The following is a 14,218-nucleotide window of genomic DNA, read 5'->3' as shown; positions in this document are numbered from 1 at the left end:
TCCTTGTGCAGCAGCGATTCCCAACAGCAAACAGCGCTACTTTGAGCGCGTACTTTGATGCTTTGTACTTAATCAATGCTTGTTTAAGAAGGTTGCCCAGTTTCACTGTTCTAGCAAAAATACCACTGGTCTCTACACCATCTAACCCATTCAAAAACAGATTCCACAGACCAGAAGTAAAAAAAAAAAAAGTTAAAATAAAAAAAACTTAAATCAGCTGCGTTCTGGACATCAAACTCTTGAGCTTTCAAAACTGTGCAGTGCCAACTTGTAAAGTAGTTATGTTACAAAATAGAAACGACACCCCAGTGTTTGGCCTGCTGCTTTGATCACTGGCAGCCCGATTTAGGCTATCCACACATTCTATATGTGAAATCAATACATCACAATCGGAATGATGGGCAGAATCAGTGTAAGCCTTGAACACCTGGCGTGATTGCGGCTTTCGAGGATTACATTGGAAGAGTTCTGCTCGACTAACTAACTAACTAACGGTCTGCTGAGAAACGCTGTAGGTAGTAGTGTCGGCCAAACGGTTTCGAAGCAGCTCAAAAGGCAATGCAGACATGACTGAGGTCCCCACCCAAAGTCGCAGGGTTGAAAAGAAAGGCCCTCCAGCTCACCTTTCAACTTCAGGTAGGACACCGACTGCTTCACTACTGTTGGGATTAGTTCCCCTTGGCTTTTGTCTTTGAGGCTGTAGACAAATAGTAGAGAAAAACGTGTTGATTATAAAGCACATCCGTTTTAAAAACAAAAAATATCACACAAAAACACAACTTAAACGAGAGCGGGAAAGAGCTTTGGCAACACGGGTGCCCATGTATTTATGTATTTAGAATGTCTAAGGCCCTCGTACGTATTTATTTTGCGTTTGTCTACGGTCACATTGTGCAACTGACATTAACAGTGTACAAAACGAGCAAAAGCGAGCAGAGCGAGCAGTCATGATTCCAGGCACTAGTTTACACTAGCAACTGTACGTGAATGAGGCATCAGCCTGTTCGTGAGGAGGACGCGTGTGCTTGAAAGGAGGCAGGACACACTAAAAGTATGGGTATTTAAAGCACGTACATTGATACACTGAGTTTGATAATATACGCAAGTTTACAATTATAGACATGTGTAAAAGTTGAGAGCAGGGAAGAGGACAGATGAGAGAGGGAATAATGAGGGGTGTGGTCAGATGTACCTTCAAGGGTAAGGAAGTGCTGTTTTGAGACAGATTTGAATTCTAGAGTGCTGCTGAGGTTCGTGATGCCAGGAGGGGGGCTGATTCCAACGGTGGTGGTCAAAAATGGTAAACAAAAGAGGCGTAGACAGGGTAGGGCCTGAGTGGGCATGGCCCACCCAAAATCTGTAAATACCCACTCGGCAGCACTGTGTGGGCATTTACAGATGGTAATGTCACTGGGATGGCCTAACTACATTATCTTCAGGCCCCACTTGTCAGACAATCCTGGCTACGCCTCTGGTAAACAAGTGGAAGAGACAGTGCAGTGTCGGTGGGAGACACTGAGTTTAAGTAGGGCATTCAAGCAAAGGGTGCCAGGTGCGGAGTCTGAGGAAATAGAGATGACTAGATATGAGGCAAGCCCATCGATAGATTTGAAGGCGAAGAGGAAAAACCTGAAGTGATGATGTATCAAAAGCAAGCCAGTATGAAGACGGCAAAGAGGATGTGAATTGAGGAGCATGTTGAGGGATGGTCTCTAAAGAAAAAGATGGAGACATGCGTCAGCAGGGCCATTTCAAGAAAGGGTCTGCTGCATCATTTAGATTGAATGGGGGGTTTCACCATTCATGGACCTCCAGCTAGATGGGGATCCTGTTGAAGACCACAGGCTTTAGAAACCATACGCTAGCGTGGTAGAAAGGAGCCATGTTTGGAGGTGGCAAGGTTGCTGCATCAGCACGGGATAGTACAGTGGCACAACCTAGTTCAAAACACAGGAAACTAGGGATAGACCTGAGTCAGAAAAAGGGGGTAGAGAACTACAAAACGCTGAAACCACAAAGTGATGCCAATAGTATTATTCAATGAGTTCAAGATGTACAGGAAGGTGTGTTGAACAGACGGGCGTTCCATTTTTTTGTTGTTGCCGAAGAGGAGGTGATCCTGTCATTTGAAAATGGAAGGCAAGGAGTTCCAAAGAATTGGCACAAGGATGGTTAAAGTGCAACTTGGAGTCAATGGTTTACAGAATCTTGGAAACGAGAGGGGTGCAGGGGTTGAAGTTCCTGGCTGACAAATATTTGGTTAATTGAGATTGATGATTGAAGAGGCCTGGGCATTGCAGATGTGTGTCAGTGAGCCAAAGAACACCAAACTTACTTTGAGTGCTAATGGCCAACCAATGTAAGGCTTCTAGTTCAGGTGATTGGAAACATATTAAATATTGTTGACAATGTGGTATTTCTTCTTGGTCATCGTTTGCTTCTCTTGGATGGTTGAAGCCAATTCCTGGCAAGATTAAGGACATTTTTCAGAAAGGTGTCTTTCTTAGGCACCTTTCACTGACAGATGGGAAAAGGAAAAAAGCGTGAGGACTGGTTTAAGTACAGGGTTCGAAATTGAGATTCGATGAGCAGCTCCTCGGTGTCGGGCATCACCCTGTAGGCAGGAGCTACCAGAGATGCTCCTCAACTTTTTGTCCATTTGGTAGGAACCATTTTGTTTAAATGTGTATTGTTCTAATTCTGCTTCATTAACATTCTCAAAAACTCAAAGTTAATGACCCATTTACATGTTTGGAAGGCACCATTTGGCCCTATGAGCCAAATGGTAGCTCCTGGTAGCTGTTAGTTTCAAGCTAACCAGGCTTTACTATGCTAGAAGCAGGCGCTAAATGGCTCCCAGCTCCCCTCAATTTCAACCCTGAAGTGTTACAGTGCCGCTAGTGCTTCAGACACAGCCTGGGCCAGGAGGGCAATTAATCTGAGAAGAGTGAGGCATTTGGGGTACAGCGCAGTGGAGGTTGCCCTAGGTTTGAGACTTCCGTCTAGTGCAGACACCATATTAATGCTGAATTTGCCTACTCACCATGAAGAGAGAAGCCCGGAGGGGCCTAGGAGGCAAAACCAAAGGACAGCATGGTTCCCTTTCCACCCCGTGACTCAACAAAGACTAAAATTCAAGCATACATTTGATAAAAATTCAGAAGATGTTCAAGAAATGAATGTGAATGGTTCAAAGGATCACCTTGCCGCTAAAGGGATCCGTGCTTCTATGTTGCACATTCAAATCTGGTCTAAATCTACAGCTACTAAAAAATCAAACCCTAGATGTTGTTCTGTACCGTCCATGAAATGAGTCTGTGATCTTTATCCGTTTCTTAACGGGCATGTGCCCATTACAACTACCATCACAACCCAGAGTACTGTTATGTTAAGTTGATTTATACCTCGCACCGCTGCCATTTCAATGGTCTCCAGGCGCTCCAGTAAACGGCACACTTGGCCAAGTGGGTTTAAGCATGGCAAGGTCATCAAATCTAAACTGTCCTTTCTCTCACTCAATCTCACTCAAGGCAATTGTGCAGAGTACAGCTGATGGTCGCTGCTCGCTGCGCGTTAGGAAGCGTGCTGCATAGTCATTAGTGGAGGTCCAATCTAAAGCCAACGGAAATTGATGATTAGGCATCTTTCATGGGCACTGGGATCAAATTGTAACGACATGGAACAGTTCCGAACAGTCAACGTAAAAAATGACAAGGTCTGCGTGAGCCAGGAATCAAATATTTCTGCTCAGGGTCTCTTAGTTCACACTTATCTAATATATATGCTATTGGTACTGTGACCAGGTCTGCTTTCAGGTCATGTGAAGGGGGTGGGTGGGGGGAGGACCCATCTCCCCGACTGGTGCCAGAGTGAGGCGTACCTCTTCCCACCCCTCTCCTTACTTTTACGGATGTTGGCGGCAGGGCTAGGGAGGACCCCACCACACCCTGAGAACCACCGCAGCAGGGTGGAGCAGCAGGAAAAGGCACTGAGAAAGACATTGGCCGCTGTGACAATGCTCTGGGGGTTCCGCGCTATGCCGTGGGGTGCGGTATGCACCACAACACAACACTTGTGCAGCGCTTTGGCATTTGGCTCCAGCAAACTTTCTGCTGTAGCCGGCGACGGAGTGGGCGGTGGGGTTGGGGGATCATTCACTAAACCACCATGGAATTGCAAAATGCGGGAGGATCTGTCACTAGAAAAAAATGAACTGGAGTTTTCATTTAGGCCACTACCAGGCCATGGTAAGAAATGCAGCAGTAAGGGGGGCAGGGCTTACAAGCCCTTATGAAGCCTCTGAACTACCCCCAAGGCCTTCCCTTGTCACACCCCTGGAAGCAAGGTAAGTTAACTGGTTATGGTAAACTGGCCAATCCGAGGAGAGGGTGGGGTTAAGGAGGTGTATAAATGGTGTGGCGTGGGTTAGTTGGGTGAGAACAGGAGTTGGTGGAGGATGTCTGAGACACCAGAGGAGGGGAGAGCGACCAGAGTGCGGAAGCTATTAGAGAGTGGGCCTGTGGAGTATGTGTGTGTGGGTGGGTGGAGAGTGTGAAGAGTAGAGGTAGAGTAGGAGTAGCAGAGTGGTAGTGGTTATGGTGGTAGTAGAGTGGTAAAGGAAGTAGAAGGTAGTAGGTGTAGTAGTAGATGGTAGTGAGTCTTAGGTGGCAGCAGTTGCAGTAGAGATGAGGTAGTGGTGGCGAGAAATTGTAGTGGTAGCAGATCAGTGGTAGCAGTGACGGGGAGAACAGGAGTAGTGGTAGGATTGACGATAAGAAAGGAGAGGTGGTAGTAGCAGGGGCTGCAAGGAGGAATCAAGAGGGAGGAAAGCATTGCAGCTCAGATAGCAGTGGAGTGATAGTTGGAGATCAGAATGATAGCAAAAGCAGGAGTAAGAAGAGAAGATCAAAGGGTGGAGGTGGAAAGGCGGAGTGAGAGATCGAAGGGACAGTAGTGCGGCGGGAGGAGAATATTAAAAAAAGAAACAGTGTAGTGAAGAGTCAGCTAAAACCGGGTGTGGATGAAGAGCGAGAGCGACACCGGGTAACAGAAGGTGCCACCCATAACGGCTCCCCTAGAGCAGCAAGTGAGCTAGGTAAGGGAAAGACTAGAAGGCCATTAGCCCTCTCATTAGGGAAGCGACCAATAGAAACCAGGTAGAACATAAGACGTTTGGCGAGAACACAAACATCCCCATGATGGACACCTAGGGTTAAGGAGGCGGGGAAAAGGCTGGAGAAGTGGCAATGGAAAGGGACGACTCTGGCGCCAAGTCCCCTTAACACCCCGGCAGACCCTGAAGAAGCGTAAGACCAGAAGCCATTTGATTGGTCTGCATTATAATAAATCCCCTTGGACTAGCGAACGAGTCCGCGTGGCTATTAGTGGCGGGCCACCCCGTCACTGCACACATGTGTGACCTGCTCATAAAAAGCTTCACCAAGATGCTGGCTACACCAAGATGCACACTCAAAAGCTATTCATTTTAAAAACCATAAAGATGAACATGCATTTGCCAATTAAAAGGGACGCCCCCACATTGCAAACATATTTCACAATAGGTAAGGTTTCTGCATCATATTATCCAATCTAATGTTTAAGCCTGTTAGCTCTGTCAAATTGCAAAACACAAAAACGGTCTTCCTTAAATTAATGACAGCTTTCTCCTGTGCAGAAATAAAATGGTAAAACGAGCATAAGCATGTTCCCTCGCCAGGACACAGGGCACAGGGCACAACGCGATACATGAGCCATGGGCAAGCTATTTACCTAGTATGGAAGCGGATCACAGCCCGACAACTACTTTTCAATCATGCAATATTTGCATTGAATTTGAAATACAATGTGGCTGTGTAACTTTGAGGCATATATCTAAAAGTACAGCCACATTGCCGTCAGTCCAGTCCTCAGACACATCAGCCTGGTAAGTGGATGATACGGGTGCCAGCAGAGGATCAGGCACAGAAGATCCCTGAGGGAATGAAGGTACAGTCTGGGTCAGAGGCTGAGAGAATTATAGGAGGAGATTGGTCAGGACCAATGGCAGAGCAGAGACCTGAGAGGTTGGTTTGGTGGCTCAGGTCTGCACAGTCCCGGAGAGGATACAGAGGTGAGTGGTGGGGTAGGATAGGCTAAGCTTGGAAGACCTTGAAAGAAAGCATTCTCCAATTACTGCAGCGGACAAATATGTATGCTATCTTCCAAAGAGATGGTAATCCGGGATCGGATAGTGGGCCTCCGACTAAACAGTGCATATTGATATTGGTATTTTATTTCTATCGCCCTGGTACACAAAAGTGTTTCATATTCACATAGTGGTTGGGAGCTTCAGGAGGGTGGCATGGAGGTCTCCAACTAAGGAGGTAATGTAGTGGTAAAAGAAAAACTGCAGAGGCAGCCATGATCTTTGCTTTATCCTGTCCTCTCAATAGGTTACATTCGATACTGCACTGGGAAAGGGATCCATAGCCTGGCGGGTAGCTGTGAATGAGTACCTTTCCCCACTTATTGGACATGGCTTTGTGCGTTTGATGCAAATGGGGCACTCCAGTAACACCGATGTGATGGTTACAAAGTACACTTCCGTTTTAGACCATTTAAAGACTCTGACAAGCACGTGGCCGACCCCCTAGCATAAGTTCCCAACTTGGAATAAGAATATATATGGTACTACAGGTGCAATCCTGATGTAATGTTCATCAGTCATTCCACGGGACGAGCAGCAGGTTTATCCATCTATTGAGGGACCTTGGCTTACGCTAAGGCCTTTGGAGGCAAAGACACTTGCAGAACTATGGTCCCAGGGTTCATTCGTTGACTCAACATCTGAGAGAAACATTCATAGTGTTAAGCTGACAGGGATGAGTATTGGCCAAGGACTAGGAGCCCTCCCAGGGCTGGCGGCTCATGGGCATGTGTCTTGGGGTGAGGTGCAACACAGAAAAGGGGAGTACTCATCTGGCTTCCTTTCATCTACTGACAAATCATGGTTTCTTGGGGAACGTCCACAGAGCACCTTGAAGCACTTCAGAGCGGCCAAAACAATATCGAAGGCAATGCATCGCAGAATAATTAGAGTGCCCCTGAGTAGACAGGATACAAGCCCTCTCGGAAAGAGATGCAGAAATAGGCCAATCACAGAACTTGCACTGCCAGCACTGCTGCCCAATGAGAGGTTGGGGGGGAAAATGCTGTAAGAAAAAAAGGGGCACTAAGAAGAGACAGATGTAAAGAGCACCCAATGCCTAGGCCAAGGCCTGGTCAAGCGGAAAGAAGGACTGGCAGGCATTGCCACAATGTGTGTGAGGATTGGGCATGACTGGCATGCACCAAGCTCAATCTGTGTTTTTTTTCAAATGCATTGCTGCCCAATGCTCTGGTCCTATTCCCACATGATGGATATCCCTTCATATGGAGCAAAGATCACGTGATTCATTAGTACTAGAACCTGCCAACACCTCTACACGTTCCAGGGAACGGTTTAAATTTGGTTTTCCTTATTTACAGTTGGAATTGTGTTTCACAGTCTCGGGAGGGTAGCTCAGGGCAACGTGCTCACCCTTGGAAGCAAGACGTCATGGAGCAACACAGGTTCCATCCCTGGGTCCACGCTTAGAAACCTCTGGTTATTAAGCACGTTATAAATAACCTATCCTATCATATCACCACAACTGCTTCCTGATGCGAGTTGATTGTAATGGAACAAGCTTCATGCACCAAATCTTGTGCCTCCTCTAGATTTGCCTCTACCATATTGATGCTGGAATCACCAATTAAAACACTGCTGGAATGAACCAAGTTTAATAATTACTAATAAGATGTAATAAGTCTTCTGGAGATCTTAGTTTATCATCACTACTCCTCGGGCTGATAGAAGAATTGTCGATCCGGCCCTCCATAGACCATGTGGTCCGTGACTGTTTAGAGCAGTCCGTGCATGTTTGTTAAAATAGCATCCAGTCTAAAAGAATACTATCAAATAGCCACTGCACCAGCCCTCCTGTAGTCCATTTTTGGTTCATTATACTGTCATATCCTACAAACAATCACTGGAATAGCATGTCGCCTTTCTTGCAATGTTTGTGCCTTCAAGTCATTGATTCATTTCTGATAGTTTGTGTCTCCTATTTTACAAGTCAACACTGTGATATTCCATAATAAATTTGCCACAGTGTTTGAGCATTTTCCTCTGTATTTTCAAGGCTCCTTCTCTTCAGGCAGGACTATAATAGCCACACACTGAACAGGATCCGAGATGCCACGTCAATGGAAAAAGCCACGAAGAATTGATATTGAAAATGTAATTGACTGGGCCATCACTTTCAGTAATTAACTCATAGGAGTGAGTGATAGGACTACTCCAGGAAAAAGTGTTCCAGTGCAGATGTATTGTACTTCTCAAAGAAGAACAGGGTGTCATTTCAAACAGCAGACAATGACAGAGTCAGTACTAGGGTATGGCGCCTTCACATAAGAGTATTGTTTTATTGAATTGCGTGTAAATGCATGGCGACATGTCCCGGGACAGGGACTGGAGGACACAGTATCTTTAACTTGACAGCTTGAAGCCAGTATTGACAATTTCACAAATTACAGAGTGGTCCTGAGGGTAGAATGCAGGAGTGGTGGGTCGGGTAGTTTATTTGGATAGGAGGGTGGAAGGGTTTCGATGGCTGCTCACATCGCTAGAAGCTAGAGCTCTGTGAGTGAATTGCCCTTGTCCTTGGTCACCTGAAAATAGGGCAACATAGAATCCCACATTAGTGATCTCTGCAACTCAATGTAGACCTGTGCCTGATTTGGAGCATTTATCAACCATTCTTTCATTTAAGCAATTCTTTCATTCTTCACAATGCCAAATCACAAAGCTACATTTAATCAGTATAGGGATTTGCACTTGCGAAAACTATCAATTTGTGCAATCACACAATGTGCACAACCAATTTGTGCAATCACACAATGTGCACAACCAATTTGTGCAATCACACAATGTGCACTATCACAAAATAAATGTGTTCAAAATACATGCTTAGTTTAACTACTGCTTCTTCTCTTATGGTTCATATATCCCATAGGTCTTTGAATGCCTCTACAGTTATTATGTTCAGAATCCATGCCAAAAATCAGCCGGACGTCTATCCAATTGAAGATGCAGGAGAGGAATTAAAAGATCATGCACTCTATTGCTGAGAGCAACTCAGTGGACCGGTTGAGGTGGAAGAAAAATGGCTATGTAGCATACACAATCCTCTATAGCAGTTAAATTCAGCTAATAAGAAAAAAAGGTGGAGCCAAGGGCACTCTGACCTACCGATAGATTTCCAAAAAGTAGCTCCACCTAGCTTGAGGTTTAGCCCTGCCAGAGAAGATGTGTAGGAGGAGAGGATCATGGGAAACAGCGTTTCAGGAGTTAAGTTTTCCGAGATAAACAATGCCATGTCAAGACAAAAAAATTGAAACATTATAGGGTCCCAGAATATGCATGTTTTTAAAGGAAACAAATAATCTTTATAAAAATGCCAAAGAAAAGTTATGGGTGGGGAGTTTTTAGCGGGACACGTTTTCATTCATGGCTGTGCCCTAAAGGAAACCCGTCAGGCAGGTGGACAGTTGAGATCAGGCACACCGAGGGAATTTTTGGCAACAGAATACCAGGTTGGGTCAATTTTGTGTGTTCCGATTTGTTTGGTATGTTGGAAAGCAAACATCCACAGTGCAAATAGGGCCGCTGTATGCTGTGATATGACCCAGTGCTGAAACAGGCCCTGCACTCTGACAGAGTGATGGACTGTTAATTCCTGTGCAAGTCACCTTAGGGGTACATATCCCTGCAAGTGTGGCTTGTAGCACATGGCACCAATCAAAGGTCACAGCAGAAGCATTCCACACAGGAGCTGTGCAAGAGCCATGCTAAAGGCTTTGCACTGTGAAAAATGTTAGTGTTTCGAAGTTGCACTTTGCATGTTTTCTGAGGAAAGGAGAAACCCTCTACTTAATATGAAGTGGGCTGCCTGCCCGGCTCAACGTCTGGGCACTGACATGTGGCAATACATGTGTTAGAGGGAGACATCTCTTTCATGGCATTAAAAGGCCAGTGATTCCTGGGTGTTCCTTGCACGCCTTCCCTATGCTCCACCACTCTTAAAACCCCAGCCTCTGCAACTACACCGATGTATCCAGTAAATTAACAGTTTTTCGGGTGGTGTGCACCAGGTATTTACTGGCAGCAACCCTGTACTGGATTTGCCATGCTGGACCTAGCAGCCAACACTGAGCCAATGCTGTTGTTTATATGGCTGTTCGTAGAAATTGAGTTTGGACTAAAGTGTGCGCGCATCTTTCTTCTGAAAGCACGCAGCATGAGCCTCCTGCTAAGCGGGGGAGGGGGCAGGTAGGAGCGAAAGAAAGGTGATGTCCTCGCACAAGCAGAATGGGCCAGGCCTCGAGTCCTTAGCTGAAGCTATCCATTGGACTGTGAGGGAGTTGTGAAAATGACAAGAGCACAACTGTGTGCATTACTATCTCAGATGGGTAGCATTTTATTTATTTATTGCATTTGTTTTACGCTCAAACCCGGAGGTATCACGGCGTAGTTAGACATCTTAAGTACAATTCAGCAGCATACAAGGTACATGCAAATAGTAACAACGGCAGATTACATAATATAGACACAGTAGTTGTAATTACATGGGTTATATTTTCTAGGTTACATAGTCAGAATAGTGATGCTCATTTGATTAGTCTCGATCTGAGGAGGACCGTAGCCCCTTCTTGTTAGTTAATAATGACCTGTCTAGAATTGGTTGAAGAGCCAAGTTTTTAGTAGTTTTTTGAAACATTGGAAGGAGTCTTCCTTTTTGATGTTTAGAGGGAGGGTGTTCCAATGTTTAGGGGCCATGACTGGGAAACTGCTTCCCCCCAGCTCTGGAGCTTTTGTATTGAGGTACCACGAGGAGCGAGTTGTTGTCGGATTTAAGCGTTCTATTGGGTTCTTTTTTGATAATTGCATTGTTGAAATAGATGGGTGCTTTTTTCGCAATACATTTATGGGTAAGGCACAATGCTTTAACTATGATTCTAGCCTTGATAGGTACTAATGGGTCTCCCTTCTGATGTTAGAGATGTGGTCAGACTTTTTTAGTCCTAGGGCTGCTCGTAATGCTTTGTTTTGCATAAGTTGTAGTTTAGCTAGATTGGCGTTGGAGGTGCCTATTAGGAGTACGTTGCATTAATCCAACTTGGATAATATTAGTGCCATAGCTAGTGTGGTACAATACATAGGGGTGAGGGATTGATGACTTCGAGCAATTAATTTAGAGGTGTAAGAAGTGCATGATGATAATGCATCTACATGTTTCGTCATGGTTAAGTTGGCATCTAGATAAACCCCTAAAGTTTTTACCCATTTCAATACTGGAATGGGAGTGCCATCAATTTTAATTGATGAGTAGTCTGGGTGGAGGGTGTTTGTGCTAGTGATTGAAGCATACAAAAACTGACAGATTTCAAATGTAACATTTATTTTATGCACTTTGCCAGGAAACACATTGGTGCTATTTGCCCTGCTCCCCTATATCAGAGGTGATGGATTTACAGAGTGGTGGTAGTTATCTCACAGATTGAATTACTTATAGTGCTTATAATTGAAGTTATTCTTTTATAAACCCCAGAAAAATGAGTTTACAATATGCAGAATGGATGCAAACAATACCATCGGAGACCATGCTGAGTGACACAAAGCACATGCTTGCAGGGCTCCGGGTGTACTGTATTTAGGCCAAACCCAACTCTGCTGGGTAATGTGCAGAAATCATGAATGGCCATTTGGAATGTTAAAGAATACTGTAGTAATTGATGCATCCAGACATGCAATGGAATGACTGGGAAATGATTATATGTTGCTTGAATGTTGCCATATAGTTCTGGATTATTTCACATCTATAAATAACATTTGTTAAAAGTACCAAAGTAAAGATCCTTTCACAATAAACTCAGTGTTTCACTGGAAACAATGTCACCAACCCTTTTTCTTAAAGCTTATTTGAACATGTCGGTAACGTGTACAGGAGAATTAATTTGTGTGTAGTAGGGTCTAGCAGCAAGTGTTTATTTCATGCAGGATTTGAAATCCCCATTTCGAAATCACGTTATAAAAAATGTTGAGCCCGGACTCTCGAGGGAGGGAAGGAGTGGTTTGTGGAGAGCGATTTGGTTGGTGGCAGGGATATCTGTGGACGGGATATAAAATCTTGAGTGTTCTTTTTTAGGCGCTCATATGTTGGAAGGTATGGCACTTACCCTTTGGAACTTCACGCCCTACCCTCCCCCCTTCCCCCCCACCTTCAAAGAACTTCTGAGCTTTCGTAGGGCCTTGAAAACCAATCTGTTTTGAAATTCTTCTGGTGAAATCTTATGTTTGACTGGTTTTCGGCTCCTGTAGCGCCGACATGCCTTTGGGCCTTTTGCTTGCGCTTTACAAATGCTAAATAAAATTCAATAAATATGTATCCCTACATGTTTCTGTATAGTGTAAAGCATAACCCTGGCTTGTCAACAGGGAGTAAATCTGCATTTTGCACCGGTTTGTTGGTGTATATTGCAGGCAAATTCAGCGAGTATGTGGCTAAATAACTGAAACCCTATTTTGAGGAAGGCCATTTATGGTGCATTTTGTAATGTACAACGTTTTTAAATTCAAGGCGTCTATAGTTGCGCCCTATTAATTCAAAAATAACTGATTGCTGTATAGAGCATTGATGGTTTTAATGGGTAATGGAGATTTGTGTAGATGAAGCGCCAACAAATACAACAAAATCTAGCTTGAGAATTGAAACAGATCCTCTGCCTTACAATACGTGGGTGTTTGAAGCAGATGTGGAAAGCCTTTAAATTAAGCTGGGAGGCGTAGTTCGGGATTACATTTCAAAATGGCACACTTTGTTTTGGTATTATTCCTCACAGAAAGGCCTACTAACAACGCACACACTGCCACACCCACAGCCCCACAGACTAGCACTGACCACAAACACACAGTCTGCACATGCACATGCACTGCACATTACACACTGACCACACACACACACACACACCTCTAAACATACACTGTCCCCGCACACACACTTTCAGACACCCACTGCCCAAACAAATGCACCCACTAGTCACTAACACAAACACTGCCTACACAACCTACAATGCCCTCACACTGCCCCACCACACATGCCAATGTTACCATAATGCAAACTTCCCCAATGCATACTGCCCCGCCCATGCACGCTACCTACACATAGTCCTCACACATGCCCTCTTCACTCATACACACACAACAAAAACTACACACTTACCCACTGCCCACACTACTTCCACACAGATCCCCCAGACTCTTACTGCCCCACCACAAACACTGCCCCCACACACATTGCCCCAATGCACTCTTCACCTTACACATTGGCAAGCATCTCACATGCATTGATCATACACACCAACACTGCCCCCACAAACTAATACTGTCCCCTCCACACACACTTCCTCTAAAAACATACACTGCCCCTAACATGCATACTTCCCTGACACATACACTTCCACCCTATGCACTGCCCCACACCAAGGCACACTGTATCCTCACACCCATTGCACCTATACACTTCTGCACACTCCCCACACACACGAACTGCCACCACACACAACCCAACATTTATAATCTGCTCACACCCATGCAGATCACTGACCACGCATGCACTGCCCACACTACAGGCACTATGCCCACACAGCATCCTGCAACCAAGACATCGCTTCCCAGACACACTCCACCCAACACACACAAACACTGCTCCCACATTATGCACCAACCCATGTGCTACCCCCACACACCGCCCCTACCCACACTGTTCCCACACACAGACTTCACACACGCTGCCCTCATGGACACACCCATACTGCCCCCACACAAACACTGCACACACCAACACACTACACAAACACAATGTTCTGAATAAAGGGGTATTTCAAGGAAATTCATGCCAATGGTTCATGTACCCGGAAACGTAAAGGCAATCCCTTGTGATGATGTAAGTGCTTGCATATGTGTTGCCAAAAGGCGTGGATACCTGAGCACATGATGGTAATACCTGACAGATGCTTATACAGCCAAAAAAGTGTACACGTGTATGTGATACATTCCCCATACCTGCATTCAAGAAATGTTTTGTTTGAATGAGAGTAT

The 14,218-nt window shown here is 45.1% G+C and overlaps 1 protein-coding gene across 6 annotated transcripts in view; it reads right to left on the bottom strand.

The window, feature by feature from the left end:
- The window catches only part of ARHGAP8 (Rho GTPase activating protein 8), a 664,042-nt gene that overhangs the window by 187,699 nt on the left and 462,125 nt on the right, over positions 1-14,218 (bottom strand). For all 6 annotated transcript variants that reach the window (XM_069628159.1, XM_069628161.1, XM_069628162.1 and 3 more), the window contains one exon: positions 624-697. In XM_069628159.1, the coding sequence (XP_069484260.1) occupies positions 624-697 (74 nt within the window). The remainder of the gene's footprint in view (positions 1-623; positions 698-14,218) is intronic.

This window comes from Ambystoma mexicanum, chromosome 12, assembly GCF_040938575.1.
Source record: "Ambystoma mexicanum isolate Mex_15411 chromosome 12, UKY_AmexF1_1, whole genome shotgun sequence".
Taxonomy (NCBI): domain Eukaryota; kingdom Metazoa; phylum Chordata; class Amphibia; order Caudata; family Ambystomatidae; genus Ambystoma; species Ambystoma mexicanum.
Note: the sequence above shows the minus strand (reverse complement) of the source record. Positions and strands in the feature narration are given on the sequence as shown.